This window comes from Diadema antillarum, unplaced genomic scaffold (assembly GCF_040938485.1).
Source record: "Diadema antillarum isolate AM-2024a unplaced genomic scaffold, OU_Dant_1.0 seq00000759_RagTag, whole genome shotgun sequence".
Taxonomy (NCBI): Eukaryota; Metazoa; Echinodermata; class Echinoidea; order Diadematoida; family Diadematidae; genus Diadema; species Diadema antillarum.
This window is the reverse complement of record NW_027271650.1, coordinates 1389052-1409499: the sequence shown is the minus strand read 5'-3', so window position 1 is coordinate 1409499 and position 20448 is coordinate 1389052. Positions and strand designations below refer to the sequence as shown.

The following is a 20448-nucleotide window of genomic DNA, read 5'->3' as shown; positions in this document are numbered from 1 at the left end:
ACACATTACTACATGTGGTACTACAATGGGCTACATCAGTACATGTGTATGTATATGTACATGTATAAAGCATTGAGTCTCCCGTATCCGGCCAAATCCCTTATCCGGATGAGCCCCGGTCCCGACTTGTCCGGATACGAGAGGTTCAACTGTATTAGTTGAGGAACAGTAAGTATCTGGAGATCTTCTTGCATAGATCACCTTGAAATGATTTTCATGAAATGTTATGATGAAAGTGAAAGGAAAAGTGCAAGAAGCTATGAGGTCAGCTTATCCTTTCTTTTTTAAAATTTCACTGGAGCCACAATATTATTTTCTTGTTTAATTGCATGTAATTTGAGCTGTGTTCCAAACTCTCTTTTCACTTTCGACAGGGATGGAGCTCAGGGTTGGAAATAAGTATCGCCTTGGTCGCAAGATCGGTAGCGGCTCTTTTGGGGATATCTACCTAGGTGAGTGCCCTTGAGTTGAGAAAGCTTTGTGATAGGTGATAGTTTGCAGGACTCTCCTTATCTAGTTTAATTGAAGTATTTTTGAATGTGTGATTGTGCTGATGTGAGAAAGGGTGTTTTGGTATAGAGTGAATACTGCAGACGGGAGGGGAATCTTTCGAGATGAAGGGGACATTAGTGTGTCACCTTCACACGAGTACTTTCCAGAAGATTGGCAAGGGGCTCTTGTGAGAATGTCCATCCAAGTTAATCTTCATGATTGATAAGATGGTGTTGAATGAGAGAGAAGGAGAAAAGAAGAGAAATAGAGTGTGAGGCTATTCTCACAGACACATAGTAAAAACATGTTACCATTACCAAGTAAAGCCCCTTGTTACTGAAAGTATCAACTGTTAAGAAGATGTTAATGAGGAAGCACTTTAGCTTCATTCTGTGTGTTGTGTGTTCAGTTTGTTTCCCAGTTGCGAGTTTACCACATTTTTTTTTTTTTTTTTAGTGTTTGTTTGGTTCTGTGTAACATTAAACATTGAATTTTTTTTAGGACTGAAACTGAAACTTGTAATAGATATTTATGACCGTCAGTATTAGAAGTTATTCTTACTGTGGGTCTTACATGGAGAAGAATGCGTAGGAGAAGGTGAACAGACTTTTAAAAAATATGTGTGATACAGATCAAACGTAGACATGCAACAATCATCAATTGTGATACCAGTATATTCCAAATGAAATTGATGGCACCATGCATACTGTGCACATAGTTTGCAATATGCACTAATCATTGTCAGTGGGTATATCCCAGGTTGTACTTCGTGTGGGAAGGAGCCTACATTTTAGGTACTGATATGCTTGTGCAGTACACACAATGCGTGTGACTTGCTGTGTGTGCTTCACAATCGATAAGTAAAAATGAATCATTGTCTTTTGAGGAAGAAAAAAGATTGGGTCAGAATTGTCTATTTGCATGAAACATTTTAGATTTTTGAGAATGTCATTTTTGATGTAGTTCAGGTGATAAGTTTATAATACTACTTCCAATTACATTCATTTATGCAGAGAATATTATCTTCCCTGAAGTTAATTAATTGCATGAAAAGCCTAGTATCATTAACTCGATGGATGCCATTAAGACACAAAGGAAAATTCCTTTTTTATTAGAAATATACCTAACTGGCAAATATTGATGTTTTTTTTTTTTTTGCGTTTCACGCATGGAATTAGGTTAATACATTCTGTATGGATTTGAAGCATTCTCCTACCACTCCAATTTAATTATTTTTGCTTCGTGCAAAAATTCTGAATATCTGCGAGGTGAATGTATTCCCTCACCTGCAATGACTTGGAATGAAAAAACACAGCCACAATTTCACAGGGTTAGTCATCCCATAATCACCTCTGAGTCTGTTGTCACAGGGTAATTCATCCCCAAAATTCCCTCCTGTGAGCTATATCTGAATCACAAGGACCACAAGCAAATTGCGTATATATTCATAGGCAAGCATTGTGACTCAATCGGTGCCCCCAATACAGTCTTCCGCTGGATGCTATAGGTGATTAAGCCTGGAGTATGTCAACAAAAGTCAGCTTTGTGTTCAGATCAGGCGCACAGTTCAGTCCCGGTAGCCCGGCCCCAGGTGATTGCTGATAGCCACTTAGCATCACGACAGTTCACTGCTGTGTGATTCTTTGAGCTAAGCAAACAGCAAGCATATCATCAACTGTCTCTGTCCCAATGTTTGCCGTGATGAATGAGAAACAATCATTCGTGATTGAATTACAAAGGGCAAAGCTTTGTTGGCTGTAGAATAAATAACGAAAAGGAGTGTATGCTTGTCAATGTATGATTGTATGATATCAGGTTGTGTATCAGTTTTTTTTTTCCTGCAAGAATAACATTGTAATGATGATTCAAATGCACTGTCGTAGGTCAGCAAACTATGGAAGGGTCTGATGTTATACAAGTACATGTCTTATTCGTACTCATAATGTCACATTATTATGTTATGGCAGGTAACTAGTATGCCGTTGTTTTGACAATGAATTGATATTACTTTATTTATTCATTTTTTTTTTTTTTTTTTAAACAGCCTGGTCAGTATATTCATGATAGAAAATTTAGGAACTCTGAGTGTCTAGTCATTTTATACAGCTCTTTTGACATTATTACACATGGTCTCTAGATGATAATGATTCCAAATTGCTCACTGACACACACACCCAACCACACAGTATGAGTACAACACAACAGCCAATTGATTCTGTAACAGTCTATTCGAAAACAATGATCTTGAAGCCATGTCAGTGCAGTTAAGCTCCCGAAGCTTGCAGTGAATACGTGGTATGTGCTGTGAGTCGTGAAATCACCCCACTGAAGAGTGCATTGCTTCCTAGGCTTGGCATAAAAGTGATTTTTACTGTACATTATTATCATTTCTTGTCAACGTTAATGCTGTATGTCAATGTAAGTCAAGGACTTGTTTGATAACAACCTAAACACACAAGCTCTTAGTCCCTGGCTTTCTGTGACACTAATTCTATTGTCCCAATGCATTCCCTGCTGTAATCATATTCTCACGAACAGCCCTGTAAGTAGCTTAGTGATGGTATTAAGGAGATCATGTGGAATTTAAATGAGAATCAGGGATGTATTGACAAAGAACAGAGGAAATGAAGCCAGTGCTTAAGCCCTTTGTATTGGTAATCCACTTGAACTGTGTCAGTCTATGGCTAGGATTTAACAAAGCAAATTGCTACAGTGTATGTAGAATGTATTGTGGAACTTTGAAACTTGATGAAATAAACCCAGTGGGCAATATTGTTAGTTTGACTGGATTTCTGTGTTCAAAGGCATAGTGTGCTAATAGCCTATTATGAATAAGACTAAGAGAGAGATTTTTAAACTCGTTTTTTTTTTTTTAAAGTTTTCTACACTGATGCCATGCCATATTTAAAGGGAGTAACCAGAAAGGGAAAGAGCTGGAGAGATACAGACAGAGGAAGAGAGAAGGATTGGGAGGGGGGGGGGGGGGGGGGGGGGGGTACAATGTTCTATAAAATGCAGTGCAGCATATTGGCTCAGAGCTAAAAGTGAAGTTTTGCTCATTCCCAAAAATCTGTTGTAATGAGAAACAACAATATGCCCTGTGATTTGTGTGTGTGTGTGAGACCTGGGTATGATTTTTTAAAATTTATTTTGTTAGGTCATCCAGCAGAGGCATGGCCGCATAGGAATTTTTGGCCTTTCCAATATTGATCATCTTTCATCTTTTAGAGAGGCCCAGGGAGCTAGCTCTATATCATATTGAAAGATACTTCTCAGAGATCCCATCCTGTGTAGAATTTTATTATTAGATTAACAGCATTCTAACTGACAGCTCATAAAAGTACTGGTAGGAGCCATGTTTAAATGCAATAATTTCAGAAACATACGACCATATTCATGCCAACTCCTCATATGATCCATTGTGACAGTACAGAAGGGGGGTTAAAGGTCATTGTCAAGTCCACAAACAGCGTACAGTGTGGGTAATACACTGCATGACAAAATGCAGGCAGACCTATTGTATATGAAAGGTGATATCCTATGACATTACTGTGGAGGATTTTGAAGAAAAAAGAGCAGAATGGAGTTCTATTCAATTTCAACACATGTTGTAACATCATGGCATGGCAGAAGACTCAGGGTACCATTTGTAGTCAGGCAGGGCATATCCAATATGATTTGGACACTATGCTTCCATGTTGCCCACCAGTAACTTCAAGTATGTGCTTTGCAATTCTGCCCTAGTGATGTAATCCCAGCAATGGGATTGTGCTGAGTGAACAAGCAAGTTACCTTTGCTACACATACTCTGCATTTTCTTTCTTTTTGTTTTTTGCAGCTCAGTTATGTATTATGGAAATGTTGATGGATGAGATACGCTGATAATAAGTCAATATTTAGAAGTTAAGGAATATTTAAATATTTTTTCAGTATGATTTACTCCTTGATGGTCTGGTCAATTGTTGCTTTTATGCTTTTAGTGGTTTGTGATTTTTTTCCTTGATAGCAATAATGTGTGTGGACAGTGAGTGGACAAGGGCATTAAAATGTGACACAATTCATAAGATTACCCCCGTAGTCTTGCTAAATAAATGAGCAAGCTGCCCCACCTTTGATGCAGTCTTCATGCCGTGCATTGACCATATTCAAGCTGCGCATTCCATTTTATGCTGTGACCATTTGACATACATACACGGACTGTGGACAAATGAAGATTAGGGGCTCTTTCCAAGTTTCAGTTTCTTCTCATTACAGTACCAAAAATAGATACAATGTCATGAATAAATGAATGCAATAAAGTTGCAAATTTTTGCTCAAGAGTATTAAGATAAGATTTTGAACACTTGCGGAGACAAGTGTCGGGACGCCATCAAAAAGAGGAAGTTTTTGTGATCATCGAGAACATCACACTGGCTGCAAGATTCCTCGTCTGAATTTCCCCGGCTTGTTGAGATGTACCTTGGTGCGACCATATGTGGCATTGCTGACATCGTAGATCAACCTTTTGTACATGGCAATCAGCTATATATTTTGTTGCATGAGAAATGAGAATGACAAGTTTTCTCTGTCTGTCCCGTCTTGCTGCCATGGCGCTTGTTGATCATTCCATTCATTGCCAAATTGCTGAAGTCAGAGTAACATGGTGGAGCGATGCATCTCCAGTAGTGGCACTTAGTGAACAAGTTCCCATTGCTTGTTGTCATGAGGCATTACTTGCTACTGTTCTTGGAGAGATGAGTTCCCCTCCTTTTCATTTTCATCCTCTCTCTTCTTTTTTGCTGACAACCCCCCCCCCCCCCCCCACTACTCCAACTGCCACAAAACCCCAATCAGTATTACAGCTTGGGAGTCATATTATACATCGTCTGTAACTGTGCGCTGTAAAGCTAGAAAATTTCATGTGCATGAAACTTGTGAGAATTTTGTGAGGAGCCTGAATTCACAAAACACAAAATGCATGTAGTGTGTGAAAGGTTTTCTCTACACAGTTCCAAAATGTTCATGCCGTGAAAAAGGTTGCTGTCTCAAATTCACGAAAGTTTAATGCCGTCAACGTTTCTGGTTTTATGTAGTACATGTATATTGTGCTGTTTGCACTATCATTCATTTCATGAATTATAGGCATAGGCCTATATCAGTTAAATACCCATTATCCATTTGCAGAATGCCAATAGCAATTTGATCTCCAGTAAGATCTTGTCCAAGCATGTCTGCATTAAAACCTGATGTAGAAATTCTACATGGCTGAGTTTTCACAGAACTGAGTGGAATAAAACTCAGAGAAAACAACAAACAAATCAAAACCAGGAAGATCAATACACGGAGATATTCCATCGTATTATAATGATTGCTTGAGTGGACTGGTGCCATGACCCCATTATACCAGCTGTCAATTAAAAAGTAACCCCTGTGGTAATCATATTAATGTACACCAGCATAGTCATGTTTTCATTTCATTATGATCTGAGGTTATAGCAGAACTTTCAAAACATCTGTTCATATCATCCACTTCCAATTTCATGCTTACTGTGTCAAAGATGTGGTATTGTCATTTTAGATTGTAATTCACCCCCTTCAATTACTTGCTATCAAGTTGCTGACTGATAGATAAAAAGCAAATTTTGCAGAAGCACTTCTTAAGGTTGTAGAAGTATTTTGGATTTGACATAAGAAATAAGCGAGAGTTCAGACATGTCAAAGAGAAATTGTAATCATGTTACATGAATGAGCTTTATATTTGTGAACTGAAGCAGCTCAAACAATATCAAGGGAAACAAGGGAAACATGAATTTGTGTTTTGCTAAATGGTTGATGATAGAAATTTCTGTTTTAAACCCATGATAAAGCAGAATTGGTACAAAAGTGGGAACTTGCTAAATGCTGTTGATATAATCATAAAAAGAAACAACAAAAGTGAACTGCATAGCCGAGTCCTGTTGTCAAAAGCAGAAACCATGGTAACAGTCACTGAAACGTACTCTCTTCAAAGGGCATATATTTTGATAAATGCATCTTATTCACTTGAACACAGCATCACTAGGCCATGCATTGATGTCCATTCAAACAACCACATAACTTGTTTTTGTATGCTGGGCACAAGCATGAAAAATTCAATTTTGCTACTGTAACCATGCATACCAGTATCTTCTGAAAGGTTGGATATATTGATGTTGAGAAGATGTGTTTTACATTATTTTGTTGACCAGATTCTTATTCTCTGTCAGAGTGTACCTACTTCGCACTTTGTTTACGTTCGTGTGCACAAGATGTGTACGATGACTATTAAAGCTTGAATAACATTGGTCTATTACAGCTTTTGGTGTGTCAGATGTAGTGCAGAAGAGACAGACTTGATGTGCTCTTGTCTTTAGAACAGTATCACAGACTGGTAGAGATGCCAGAATCATTTTAGAAAAGCAACACAATTTTCAACTTTCTCATATCTTTCAGGTATTCTACTTTAGAAATGTTCATTCTTGTGTTGTTTTGTGCACTATGAATACAAAAAAAAAAAGATTTAAAATTTGAACAAGTTATGGTACCTAGAAGTGTTTGAACTACTGTAAAACATAATATTTAATAGCGGCATGAAATTTTTGCAAATTGGAGCCAGCGTCCTTTTTCACGGCATGAAATTTTCGCAAAGTGCCTCTAGCATTCAATGCATATAGTATAGACAAGAGCCTTGGCTCTCGCAAAATTCGCGAAATTAAAATGCACACAAACATTAGTCGTTTTACAGTAAGAGTAGCCTATGGACAGACATATTAAAGGCAAGTAGTACATAGGCCCTACAAGCTTGTATGTGTAATTACCATCACCAAGGAGGTTATGTTTTCAAAGGTGTTTATATTTATTTGTTCGTCTGTTTTGTCTGTTTGCAAAATAACTCAAAAAAAAACCTTCTGGATGGATTTGGATGAAATTTTCAGGAAAAATTTATCTGTAGTGACATGAGGAACAGATGATCAATTGTTGGTAGTGATCCGGATCACCATCTAGATCATTTTTTTTTTTTAAGGATTCTTCAGTATTAGTATGGTACATCATAGAGTGCTAAATGACACGCTTGGGACTCTCACAGCTATTGCGCTGTTGGCTAGAAAGTACTGTGATCAGTGGAGGCAGCAATGGCTGGTCAGTAGTGAGGGTATGTTTTGATGGTCAAGGAATCTGATTATGCAGATGATATGAATGCAGGACTGTGATATAGTGTAGAAATCAGAATGTAGTTGGAAGTGAGCTACTTGGTAGAGGTCTTCACTCTCAGAGTGTTTTTCTAGTTGATATTAAAAATACTGTCATATCTGTAAAGCGCTTTGCCTGTCTTTAGTATGTTTCTTACATCAATGAGCATTAAAGTAACTTTAATTCAGGCATGCAGGTGTCATATTGTAGGCTTGATGTATTGCCAGAAGAAAACATGGGATGTCAAGTTCTCAATTTATGTCTATGTTCAACTGACAATGAGTGCAGTAAATCAGATTACCAGAGTGGTAGAAATGTTTGGGTTTCAGTCAATGTCCGTTCAGACTCACTCTTTCCATATCAGTATTTTCTGTTGTCTGCCTTGTCACCATTATAGAACATGTTGAAACTCTGCAATGCAGCTTGTAATGCAAATCTGAAGTTATTTCAATTATAGCATACTCAATCTGTATGAGATTTATGTATGACATAGCCATTTTCAAGATAAAAGAATTCAACGTGATATTCAGTTGTGAAAGAGCCTACAGAGAGACTACTTAAACATATGCCACATTTAAAGTTTATGTTCCTTTATGATTGTATGAGAGACAGTTCAAGTGACGTGTTCTTGGTACATAATATTCAGTGTGTCTGATCTGAATCTGCACTGTTATCACTATGTTGTGGCCATTCTGTATATGTACTCGTGATATATTACTCTTTTAATGGAGGAATCTAATGTGTATGGACATTGAGGTCGAGTGTAAAATGATCAAGTTGTTTGTACCAATCAGCTTCTGGTTGGCGTCAGAGAGTCATCCTGCTCAGAACTGCCACATAAGAAATAATGTTGAATGTATTATTTTATATAATCTCTTGTTGGAAATTCTGTTTCACAATGATGATAATAGTGATCAAATTTCTAGTCCATTAACAACTCCTGCTGCATTCCCTACCACACCCTATCAATTTGAACCTTTCAGGGAAAAATATTGAAAGGCATATGATTCTTATACAGCAGTTGGTACGGCTAAGGGGCATTCTACAAAGAGTCCAAATACCCAGCCCACCAATACACTCGTTGCATTCACAGGCTTCTTCAACAACAAATGTATGCCGCATACATTATTGGGCCCTGCTGGTGGTACGCAGTGACGTTCTGTGTACATGGTGCCGTACATGCATTCTCCCACGCACTGGCTTTCCACAGCCATATGCCTGTTATGCACACACAGGGATGACATCATCAAGTTATTTGTGCCTTAGTGAAGTCTTTTCATCAGACTCTGTCATCAAGTTTTGTTTTATTTAGTTTTCTCTATATGCATGTGTGTGTGTCTGTGTGTACAGATGTGTGTGTTTAGGTTGGTAGGAGGGGCACAGTATAGGAGTGAAGGTACTATAGTAACTTAGGATAGAGGGTGGGGTAGGGTAATTTCAGAGCAGTATATGCACTGTATGTTCCTGATTTTGACCTATTGTACAGTTGCACATGCTATAAAGGCTTACAGTGAACACTTTAAACACATAGATTGTATGATAAGATGATGTTTTATTTTAAATCTGCTTCTACTTTAGCAATCATGATTTGCCAATGTGATCTACATAACTGGAATCTGCTATTTATATATGGTTTTATCAAGATGTTTGTATGAATGATCACTTACAAAACTGCATGTATAAAGACAGTCATCAATAGGGAGCCACAATGACCACAAAAAAAAAAAAGAAAAAGAAAAAAGAAAAAAAAAAGAAAGAAGAAAAGAAACAAGGAGCAAAACCACATCCTGCACTTTGGGATGTGTATCTTGAAAAAAATAAATTCCAAACATCTTTACTATAGACACAGTAATGAATTGTCATAAATAGCTGTGTACTGGTAAATGTCAGTGTTAGCATGCCCTGTGATTTCTATGGAAGGATAATAGGATATGAGGTGATTGGTTGAAGGGAAGACCAGACCCTACCTCTTGTTTTGAAGTACCCTGGTACCTACATGTTTAAGTCAGTTGTATTCTATGAGGAATATGTATGTTGTGGTCATGAGTGTGCGAAATGGGTTTGCCTGTTGATGTGAACAGTGCAAACAAGAAGCACTTCCCGATATGTCCTTAAGGCAAGACAGTTCTTGTTTGCATACTCACAATGTTCTCATTATGTGTTCTTTACATTACCAGGAATGCTGTTGTCGGAATTAGGTTCGTCAAGAAAGGGAGGAATGGACTGAGGGTAATAGGGAAAGAGGGGGGGGGGGGGGCAGGCATGGAAACAATGAGATTTGACATATGTGAAAAGAAATGAATTGAATTGAATATTTTTGAAGGAGCCACAGTGGTCTGCACATGATATTTGAATGAGTTGCACTTTCCAGAGGCAGGTGACACACAATGTTACCATTACTGTGTCTCAATGTGAACTGTGGCACAATGGGTGATGGTCTTTGACCAGGAGATGTGCACGCCTTCACTAGTATCTGTCTTTCTGTGTATATAATTGCATATGTGTGTGTGTGTGTGTGTGTGTGCGTGTGTGGGTGGGTGTGATAGAGAGGAAGAGAGGAAGAGAAAGAGAATGGTTGGAAAGGGGTGGGGCTCAGATACCTGATGTCTTTTCCGTATGAAGTTTGGCTCGGCCTGCCAGAGGCAAGTGCGGCCTCCAACATCAACAGGCAGCCCATCGCTGGCTCCTCTGTCTCCTTAATTACAAACGGAACAACAGTGCCGGAACTTCAAGATATGATGGAGAGAAATCCATTCTTGACGGTAGTTTCAATCAATTTTGCTACGCTGCGTGCTCCCCTTGTCCAGCCTCATTGGGCGCAATCCAACTGTCTGATAACTTTAACAAGAAATGGTTCTGGGAGCACTTTGGAACAGGACAGAATTAGCATTTGTGAAATTCTCTTCATCAAGTCATTGACACCCTAGGCCTCACATTGCCCTAACTCTGACGAGTGCCATAATGAGCTATCTTAGAAAGTGTTTTTTTTTTTTTCTTCTTCTCTTTCTCATGTCCTGTTGAATGAAAGTTGATGTGTTATACAATTACTTTAATTTTCTGGGACAATTAGTGAGGCATGCCTGTGTTTAAAGCCCCTTGCAATGATACTTTTTTTTCTCTCCCAGAATGACATAGTATGTTCCATATTGAACACATGCCATACCTGCCTGTGTCATAATGCATATTATTCCAAATGTCAATATTCACATCCTTTTTTTTTCATTAAAGATCATGCAGAAAAATACTTGTTTCATTCATTTCATAGCAGGAGATTTACTGCACTACCGTCATTGGTAAAATGTATAGAATACAGCGTACTGTATCCATTCAACTGAATATCACTATACTCATCACATCACCAGATAACAGAGTACTAATAATACTCAGTATGCTGATCAAAGAATGTTAATCTTCATAAATTGTACTGTCATAAATGCACAATGGTTGTATTACATACTGGCTCAGTTTTTACAATGACATTTGCAATTCTATGTGGGCACCAGTACAATATGCATTACTGTATACGCCGTTATTTTCGCGTACAGATATTTTCGCAAATGACGAGGTCATAGACATTTTCGCGAGGTGTTGTTTTCATTTCGCGAAATTCGTAAAAATTAAACCCTCGCAAAAATAATGGCGTATACAGTATGTACTAGTGTGTCAGGAGAAACATCACCCATAGTATTAAGTAATTTGCAGTCCATTTATTTACTTGGAAGATACTTGCATGGAATGCATTTGAGAGTTTACCCTTACTGAATTGAACATTTTAAAAGTTAAAATTACGTACCAACTCCTTACTTTATGCTGTCTCATGATTTCAAATGCAGAATTTAGTCCGCATGAAACAGCCTGTTTAAAGGCAGATATCAGCTGCGGTAAACATCTGTATTTTACAGTCTAAACAGGCTGTTAAATGATATACCGACTTCAGGCTTTCAGGTTATTAGATAGTTTTGAAGCGACCTGGAAAGCTTCGGAAAAGAAATAGGAAAAAAGTCAAATCTGTTTGTTGATTTTGTGGTCATCAGTTCTTCTGTTTCCTCGTCAGCTTTTTACTGGCAGCTGATGTGGAAAGTGATGTCTAAAAGTGTAATCTCAAGTGTCTGTGGTTTATTTCTCTGCTAAAAAAAAAAGCCATGTTTTTCTTGCCTTTTGGATGCATTTCTGTCCTGTTCAATAATTTATATTGCAATTAAAAAGAACCCCAACATGGATAATGCTGGAACATAATTCTTACATTTTTTTTTGTCTGCCTTGATGCATTTTTAACTTGTTTGTGCCTTCTGTGAATGAATTACTAATGTTGTTTGTTCCATATTCCTTTCTTCAGGAACAAATATCACAAACGGGGAGGAGGTAGCCATCAAATTAGAATGTCTCAAAACGAAACACCCGCAGCTCCACATAGAGAGCAAGTTCTACAAGATGATGCAGGGTGGAGGTAAGTGTACATCATTGCTGTCTCATACACATCCCAACCTATCCTTGGCCTTTAAAAGTAACATTCACATGACTTTCCTAATAATAATAATAATTACATTTATATGGCGCTTTATACTGGTGTTTCTAAGCGCACTGGTGCTATTCTAAACTTCAAGATTAGCTTGAAGTTATAAACTTTGATGATTACAATGTAGCTTATGGTTTTTATCCCCATGTAAATGCAGTCCAAAGTTAGCAAAAATGTAGAGATTAGTCAATGATTATAACAAAATTTCATAGGGTTTACATTCTATCCATGAGCTGTGGGGTTTAGCATCATGTGGACACGATAATTAACAAACTTGAAAGCTAACTCGTTAGCATTTTATAACCTCTCCATGAACCCCATTCCCCTTAGCTTCTAGGTCAACCTCAAGTGTGTGTTGTACACTACTGTATCATTGCACATTGTCTGGTTTATCGCTAGTGCTGTGTGTATTCTTCTGATTCTGTGGTTTAATCGTCTAGTGGGGCTTTCCTCGAAGTTTAACCTTAAAGATTGGGTGTTGTGTAGACGTGCATCGTAGTTTAAAACTACAAACTTATCATCGAAGTTTAAAACTTTGAAGATTAGAAATGTCTGTAAACCTAACCTTGATAGCTCCTAGGAAATCACTCTCCCCCCCCCCCCCTCCCAAGACAAGACAAATTTCTTACTCAGTGCATATAATGTATCAACTAATCAGAAATGAAGGTAAATAAAAATATGTAGTTATTCTCAGTACGCTAGGTGTCTGGCACATAATGTATGAGGGGTGAATTCATGCGTTCTGTGCTAGGAGGTAAACATCCGTGCAGTAAGAGGGCATAGTGATACCCGAGTCACATTACCAAATTCTGAAATTTGTGTTAATTGTCGTTTTCCATGTGCCAGAAAAATTCACTTTTACCAACCTGGTTTTGATGCACTCAGTGTGTAATACACTTCATGCATGTCTAGGCATTGTGTGTACTTTGTACCTGCCCCTGTTCACCATGAAAGTACTTACCTGGAGCCATACTAATGCGTCATTAACGGGACAGGAATCTTGTTGGTTGAAGCAACTCAAGAGCCTGTAGAGAAGCCAGGCTGCTCCTCTATGGAATACTTGGCTGAAAGGAGATGGCTAGAATGATTCAATAACCCCTAGAACACAATCATCTACACATGCTACACTGTACCATGTAACCCCAAACCTGTATGCCGCCCTGTGCTGCTTTTCCTCCGTTATAGGGTGTGTACACGTTGTGAAATGCATTCAGTCTGTTATGCATGATGTGGTCTATGAAATATACAATATACACTTGTCTTTCTGTTATTTCCTCTTGTTGCTCGTTATCACAAAGCTCACAGAATTATCAGCTCTGCTTCAGTATTGCATATTTGACACTGATTATTTGAAGTTATAAAGAAGGTGATTGCTATTATGTAGTAAGCTACCATTTTGTCAGGCTGTTTGTTTCAAGTGTTTTTGTTTTGCAGTATTGTTTTTTTTTTTTAAGGGGTGGGATGAGGGGAGGGAATGGAAAATCTGTGGATACAAAAGGTAAAGTAATGCATTCCAGTGTACGTGAAGTACAGAGACCTTTAAACATTGGAGATACTTGATGACACAGATATGTCAAGAATGTAATGAAAAAAAAAGAGTATTACTTGTGAAATATAATATTGATCAATGCTTTAAAATATACGTGCAGAACATCTGACCCACATTCTCTGTGTCAGCAGTGCATAATTGAACTTGATATAATCACGGTAGTGCCAATGTGGAGAAAAGCAGAATTAGAGGGTTATTAGTTGTTTTATACATCACATTAACAATAACAATATCCATAATTTAAATTCGTCTCTACTGTAGACCGGAAATTCTCAATGTATGTCCCATGAATAGAGGCTACATCAAAGTATCTTTAGCTTCTGCCCTTCGTAGTGCACTGAATACAATGCCATGCTAATGTTGTTTATCCAGTCCTTTCCAGCACGACCCCTTGCATTTTAATTTTTGGCAGAATGTTTAGGCTTGTTTTGGGCAAGGATGACTAACACGGCACAGGGAGGGGGTAGGAGAATATTGGGAATCTGAGCTACAAACCTCTTAGTCTGTTGCTTCAGACTGTGAAATAGCAGTGCTGCTTACAATAGCCAAACTGAACTTTCCAAATTTGCAGCTTGTGGCATTACATTCTTTGCATAGGACTACTTTTTTCGCTCCTGTTATATGCATCAAATTATCATGCACTTTACTGAACCCCAAAATGTAATGAGTTAAATTTTCAAAATGATGTTTTTACATTCCCTTCTATACCCATTGTGTACAAGGGCTATAATGTACTGGTGTAAGTTAATGTAATATACTTGCAGTAGTGTAATAGTGAATTGGTCTTGAGTTACATCGATGGTGTTGATTGTCAATCATGCCGATGAGCTGATGTTTCATGGGGCTTAAATTGGCTGAAAATAAAGGTTGGGTATCAGAAAACAAGCTTGAAATTACTTCTGTGTGTATTTTTCAAAAATTTTCTTGTGCAGGCTCTGTTTTCAAAAATTCATGATAATACAGCTGTTTACAGCTGTAGGATCATGCCAAATTTCAAAGTATTTACACCGAAGGAGTAAATCCTTGAGAAAGTATTTCAGGCTCCCCCCGAAAAACCCCCCAAACAAATAACAACAACAATAATACTCGACAACAACAAACCAACATTGAAACAGCAAGTTTGAAACAGTGTAGTGGAGAATTGTACAGAAAGAGCAAAAGAAAGACAGTTTGGAAGAGGGATACTGGTAAAATGACAGTGAAGCAAAAGAATATAGTGAATAGGAGAGAGTCTTTCTCATCTGGTCTGCAGGCTCGCAGACTAGGTGGGGCTTGTGTTTGATCGCCTCTCCCCTGTAGCAGTGCACACAATATCAGGCGCTCATGGTTCCTTCTGGTAAAATTGTGGATTGAATATTACGCCTGGGAGGGCATCACAAGAGGAACCCTTCTCCCCCCCCCCCCCCCCCCCCACAGTTTTCTTGCCTTCTTTTCATTCTAGGGGTTTGTGAAAAGCACTTTGTGTTGAACATGAACCACTGCTCATAGTTGAAAGGAGAGGCTATTTCTTTCTCTCAATCAAGTGAAGTACCCACCAAATGATAAGTTGCATGCACAGTTGAAGGGTTCAAATTTCCTTTTTCAAATTTCCTTTCAGATTCAGTGTATTGTCATCAATAAGCTTCTGGAATGATATGTCTGTTTCAATATTATGATTGTGTTATGTTAAGTTCAGCAATATCCAACGTTATTTATATTATGATAAAGCATTGAATCAGTAATGGTGAACTCTCAACCTCAAAAGGTGTGTGTTGTCACAAAGTGATCTTGAGAGAGGTGTGTTGTAAGAGGCATTTCCATACCCCACATACCCACGTTATCTCTTCATGTCTATGCCATATACACGAAAGTGTTTGGTTTCTGCTCTGAATGAAGTTTCTGCAAAAATCCCTTGATATTGTGAAAGTGGAACTGCTGCTACACTGTCTGTTAGGGTGCTACAATTCAAATACAGACGATACATGGTTAAACACTGTTCCTTTATCATGCAACACACCTGTGTTAACCTGTACTTTAAAGGACAAGTTCACCTTCATAAACATAAGGATTGAGAGAATGTAGCAATATTAGTAGAACACATCATTGAAAGTTTGAGGAAAATCAGACAATCTGTTCAAAAGTTATGAATTTTTGAAGTTTTTTTGCAGTACCCGCTGGATGAGAAGACTACTGCAGTGTATGAATAACTTAGATGTCACATGCGTACAACAATATAAGGAAAATATAAAGAGAATTTCACAAAATTCCATCTTTTGAAAAAAGTACACATTCCCCTGACTCGTTACCGATAAATGTTATGGGTAATATTATTCCCCCTGCCTTTAGAAAGAGGCAAGTCAATTGCTCTTTTATTATGCGAAAAAAGTGAAAATATGTTGAATTTTCTTTTATATTTTCTTTATACTGTTGTACGCATATGACTCACAAGCTGTAGTAGTCTCCTCATCCAGCGGTTCCAACACAAAAATTTAAAAAATTCATAACTTTTGCATCGATTGTCCAATTTTCCTCAAACTTTCACTGATGTGTTCTACTAATATTGTTGCATTTTCTCAATCCTTATGTTTATGAAGGTGAACTTGTTCTTTAATGCACCAAAATGTTGAATCCATCAGTTTTTGTGAGATCATAGTTCCCTTGCATTCTGACTAGTTCTACCGACCTTACAGCAGATTTGATCCACAATATATGCGAAGGTGGTATCTTACACATGTAGCTTGCACACATACAATTATGCACTCATGGGGAATAACCTAGGCTACAAATATGTTACACCCGAGTGCTAACAAATAATATGTTCTGAACCACACCCACATGCAGCAGAAGTCTGATTGTTTATGGCTTCATGGATTACACAGAAGTCTATTTAGTCACAGTAGTTGTTTGCAGGATGAGGATATCTTGTTGTCGTGTGTTTGGTTCAAACCCTTGATGAGTATTGTGCCAGGGGCCTTACTGCTCGAAGGACTTCATTCATGGTTGGTGCAGAAATTGACTTCAGATTAAAGTCATAAATATGAAGGACAAAAAACTTTGTGTCTAATGTTGGTTTCGACTTTCATTCCATTTCCTCATTCAAATGTATCATATTTTTAGTATGACCATGAACCCTCATTAATTATAGTAACTCTTTCTTTCAGATCATCCTTTTGGGTATTGCATCGCTCATCATAATGAAATCCTCAAATTACTGTAAACTTGCTAAGCTTGTATATTGCATCGAATACATCATCCCTATGCAAACACTTGGCAGCTAACTTTACGATATGAGTCACTTTAGTGTACTGGAAGCTTTGAGCAACAACTGACATGACATATCAATATCAGTTAAATCTGCTATTAAGATCATCCAGAGTGGTAATCCTTGTCTCTTAAAGAAGTAAGATGGCTAAATTTTTTGAAGTTGCAATGCACCAAATACTTTGGAGCATAGAAAAAAAGGTCTTTCATGTAAGTGTAATTTGCTTGAACAAAGATTTGGTTTCATATGAGTGAACAAGTGGGTTGGCAGTTTTCGGTCCATTAAGCGTTACAGTAAACTGCACCTGAAACTTTACCTGAAAGAAATATCATTTGTTTCTAAAGTTCTTATTGTATTTTCCATATGTGTGGGTGAGATGTCATTATTGTTAAAGTTCTCCATGTGCAATGAATTGTAGCAAAGGATTGCAGTTTAGCACTAAAAGAAGGCTTGTTTATAACTTGTTTTAAAGGTAGGGGATACCTTTTACAGACCTCCCAAAGTGCAGGAAAACATTAAATATGAACCTCAGGGGACTTGTTTAGGTCACTGCTGAGAAATTTGGAAGTCAACAGTTATGTACAATTTGAATAATGCACAAAACTCAACTACTCAATAGTTCTGTGTGTCAGCCACACTTAAGCCTTTTTGTTGCAGTCTTCTGTATTTTTTATCCATAAACACAAATCTAAAAGTATAAGAGCTGATGTAATAACATATAGAGTGTGTGGCAAGAATGTATATAGAAATGTTTGTAAGTTTTGATGAACTTTCTTCACAAAATATACATGATGGACACACATGCAGTGCATGGGTCTGCAAAGGTAGCCTAGTAATGTACTGGAATTTACGGTGAGCCCCGAAAAAAATTCAGTTCAAAATCTAACGGTCAATAAAAATGTACTAAATGTTACCTTCCACTTCAATACCTTATGGGAGTTTCTAAAATGATCCTCTCTTCAACATACCACTGTATTTATACAACTCTTCATTTAAGGCATGCAAATGGGATTCCCTACCTTTAAAGCCCAAACAAAGTTCTGGTACGCCTGCAAAAGTTGTCAAATTTTGCTCCCAAATGTGAACGTATGCTTAGGAAATGTGCGGGATAACGATGTTATGACAAGATATTCGATGGGTAACGACGAAAATGCGAAATATTAACCAAAGAGGTTCAGTCTCAGAACTTACCCGAACGGGGTCAGGCTAAACTCGGACTCGGGGATAACTCGGCTTCGCTTTGACGGCGGGATGAGTTGTAATGGTTGTCCCTCTGATTAGATTGTACAGTGTTGTCCTATGAGAGCGGCCTGTATAAACTAGCGCTTCGTGTTCTGGCTACTCGCAGTAATGGTCCGAGTTGTTACAACGCGCGCATCAAAAACCTCTTTTGCGCGCATGCAAAATTAGTGTGCGCCGATCAAGCACCTCTAAAACAATCAAAGGCGCTTGATAAACAACAACAAAAACTCCAAAGACCGCGCGTCTCAGCAACTGAGGACCGCGCGCTGTCATTTTTGTTTTGTTTGTACAGGATTACGTTAGCACGCACTTTCCTGTCCATTCAGTTAGGCCTCATTTGGTAATTCTGCAGTGGCCAGTAGAATGTGGCGATCACGAACTGCGTGTGAATTGTCTGAAGTAGGGTCAAATTTTTCCCGAGACCGAGTTAGTCTGGAGCCTTCTGGAATAAAAGTCGGTTTTCCTACTATAATCATTTTTCTCAAAATACTCCAAACCGACTCATCATTCCGGCAAACCGCGTCAGCCAGGTCAGTTTCTTAGTGGACTCTTTCGATTTATTGCAAGAAAAAATGAAATGGTGCTAGACGGGTTCTCAAGCACTTACCGAAACTTAGTTTTCACTTTAAGGAGCATATTAAATTTTGGTATGGGGGAGATATAGCAAAGATGCATCATAATCATCCTCATATTTCAAAAAACCTGTGCAAAAGAAGACATCAAAACTAGCAAAGTAACAAATCATGTACAAGTTTGTGTAAAAATTCCCATTTTGCCAGTTGATGGATAATTCGCACCATCAGCTTCCTGTATGCCCTTTTTGAACATCAAGCACCTCATATGCTTGCAAATGTCACTAATTTTTATTGCTTTGTAGGGAACCCAAATTTTGCTGTCTACATGTACAGGCAATTGATGTATATACATTGTAGCTAAACAGTGATAAGAATGTTTGGCATGGTAAATAGGGGGAAAATACATACATCTTGTGGGCTGAAAGGCCTGCTTTGTGCAAAGGAAAATAACTTAATTTGCTGTAAGATTACCAATATGAAGCTTCAGTCTTGATGAACATTTAAAAACAAAATAGAGATGTACAATTACTTGGAAATGGATAGCTGGATTATATAATATCAAGCATTATTACATGCATTGAGGGCTGCAGCATTACATCTTTCTGCGAATTATTCATGTTACAATATGACATTGACAATGAATCTAAGGTAAATATTTAAAAGCCTCTCTATGGATTTTTTCTGAATCCTGACACAGAATTTCGTTAGTTATTATTCATTCAAAAAAAGAAGAAGTTTTGTTTAATGTCTTTTCAGGTATTTTTAGAGAGATGGATAGTGCCATTGATATGTTCTCTTCTCACAAATGTAAACTAAATCTCTTTAGGGCTTTTTACACTTGTGTTTCTTAACCCCGGACTTTCTCTGACCCAGGACTATCGTTAGTCCCGTACCAATTTTTTCAGCTTTTTACACTGGCCAATTAGTCCCGTACTATCTCTTGTCCGGGGCTAAGGAGAAAACTGACCTTTTTACACTCGTATTTCTTAGCCCCGGACTTTCCAAACCACATGAATATTCATGATTACGCTGTGCACTGTACACGTACACGCACGCACCGGCAGCACTTGATTACCTCGTTTCTGATTGGTCAGTGGGGGTCGGACTTCGTCTCTGTCGCTTAGCCCCGGATTATTTTTTCGTTTGGTTTACACTCACTTGCTTGGCACCGCAATTGCGGTGCTAACCCTGCTATTTTGCAGGGCCAGATAGTACCGGACTATCGGTGGGGCTAGCCCACTTTGGCAAAAACGAGTGTAAACAGAAAGTGGGCTAAGGATAGTCACGTACCAACGGTAGGGCTAAGGCCCCCCCTTAGCCCCACCGTTGGTACGGGACTAAGCAAAAATTTACAAGTGTAAAAAGCCCTTTTGATCACTAGCATTTATCACCTTCGGATGTAACATAAAACATAAATGCAGTTCGGAGCAGGTCCCCATTTGCTGGGGCATCTTTGCTTGTGAGAAAAGCAGGCAGGGCTGACTCACCTCATATTTATGTTTATAATCGTGGTAACACTGCTTGACAATCCTGTTAGCACTGCTTGACAAGACCCTGTTCTTATCAACAGTCTCGGACGTATGCTTTCAAACATGCCCAACTGTGCCAGTTTCAAGTGTTTTTCCCCCAGCGTGAGGATCCCATT

At 38.2% G+C, this 20448-nt stretch overlaps 1 protein-coding gene across 3 annotated transcripts in view; it reads left to right on the top strand.

Annotated features, from left to right (window-relative positions):
• The window catches only part of LOC139738614 (casein kinase I-like), a 111092-nt gene that overhangs the window by 8654 nt on the left and 81990 nt on the right, over positions 1-20448 (top strand). For all 3 annotated transcript variants that reach the window (XM_071649229.1, XM_071649230.1, XM_071649231.1), the window contains exons 2-3: positions 375-452; positions 12017-12127. In XM_071649229.1, the coding sequence (XP_071505330.1) occupies positions 377-452; positions 12017-12127 (187 nt within the window). In that variant the 5' untranslated portion in view covers positions 375-376. The remainder of the gene's footprint in view (positions 1-374; positions 453-12016; positions 12128-20448) is intronic.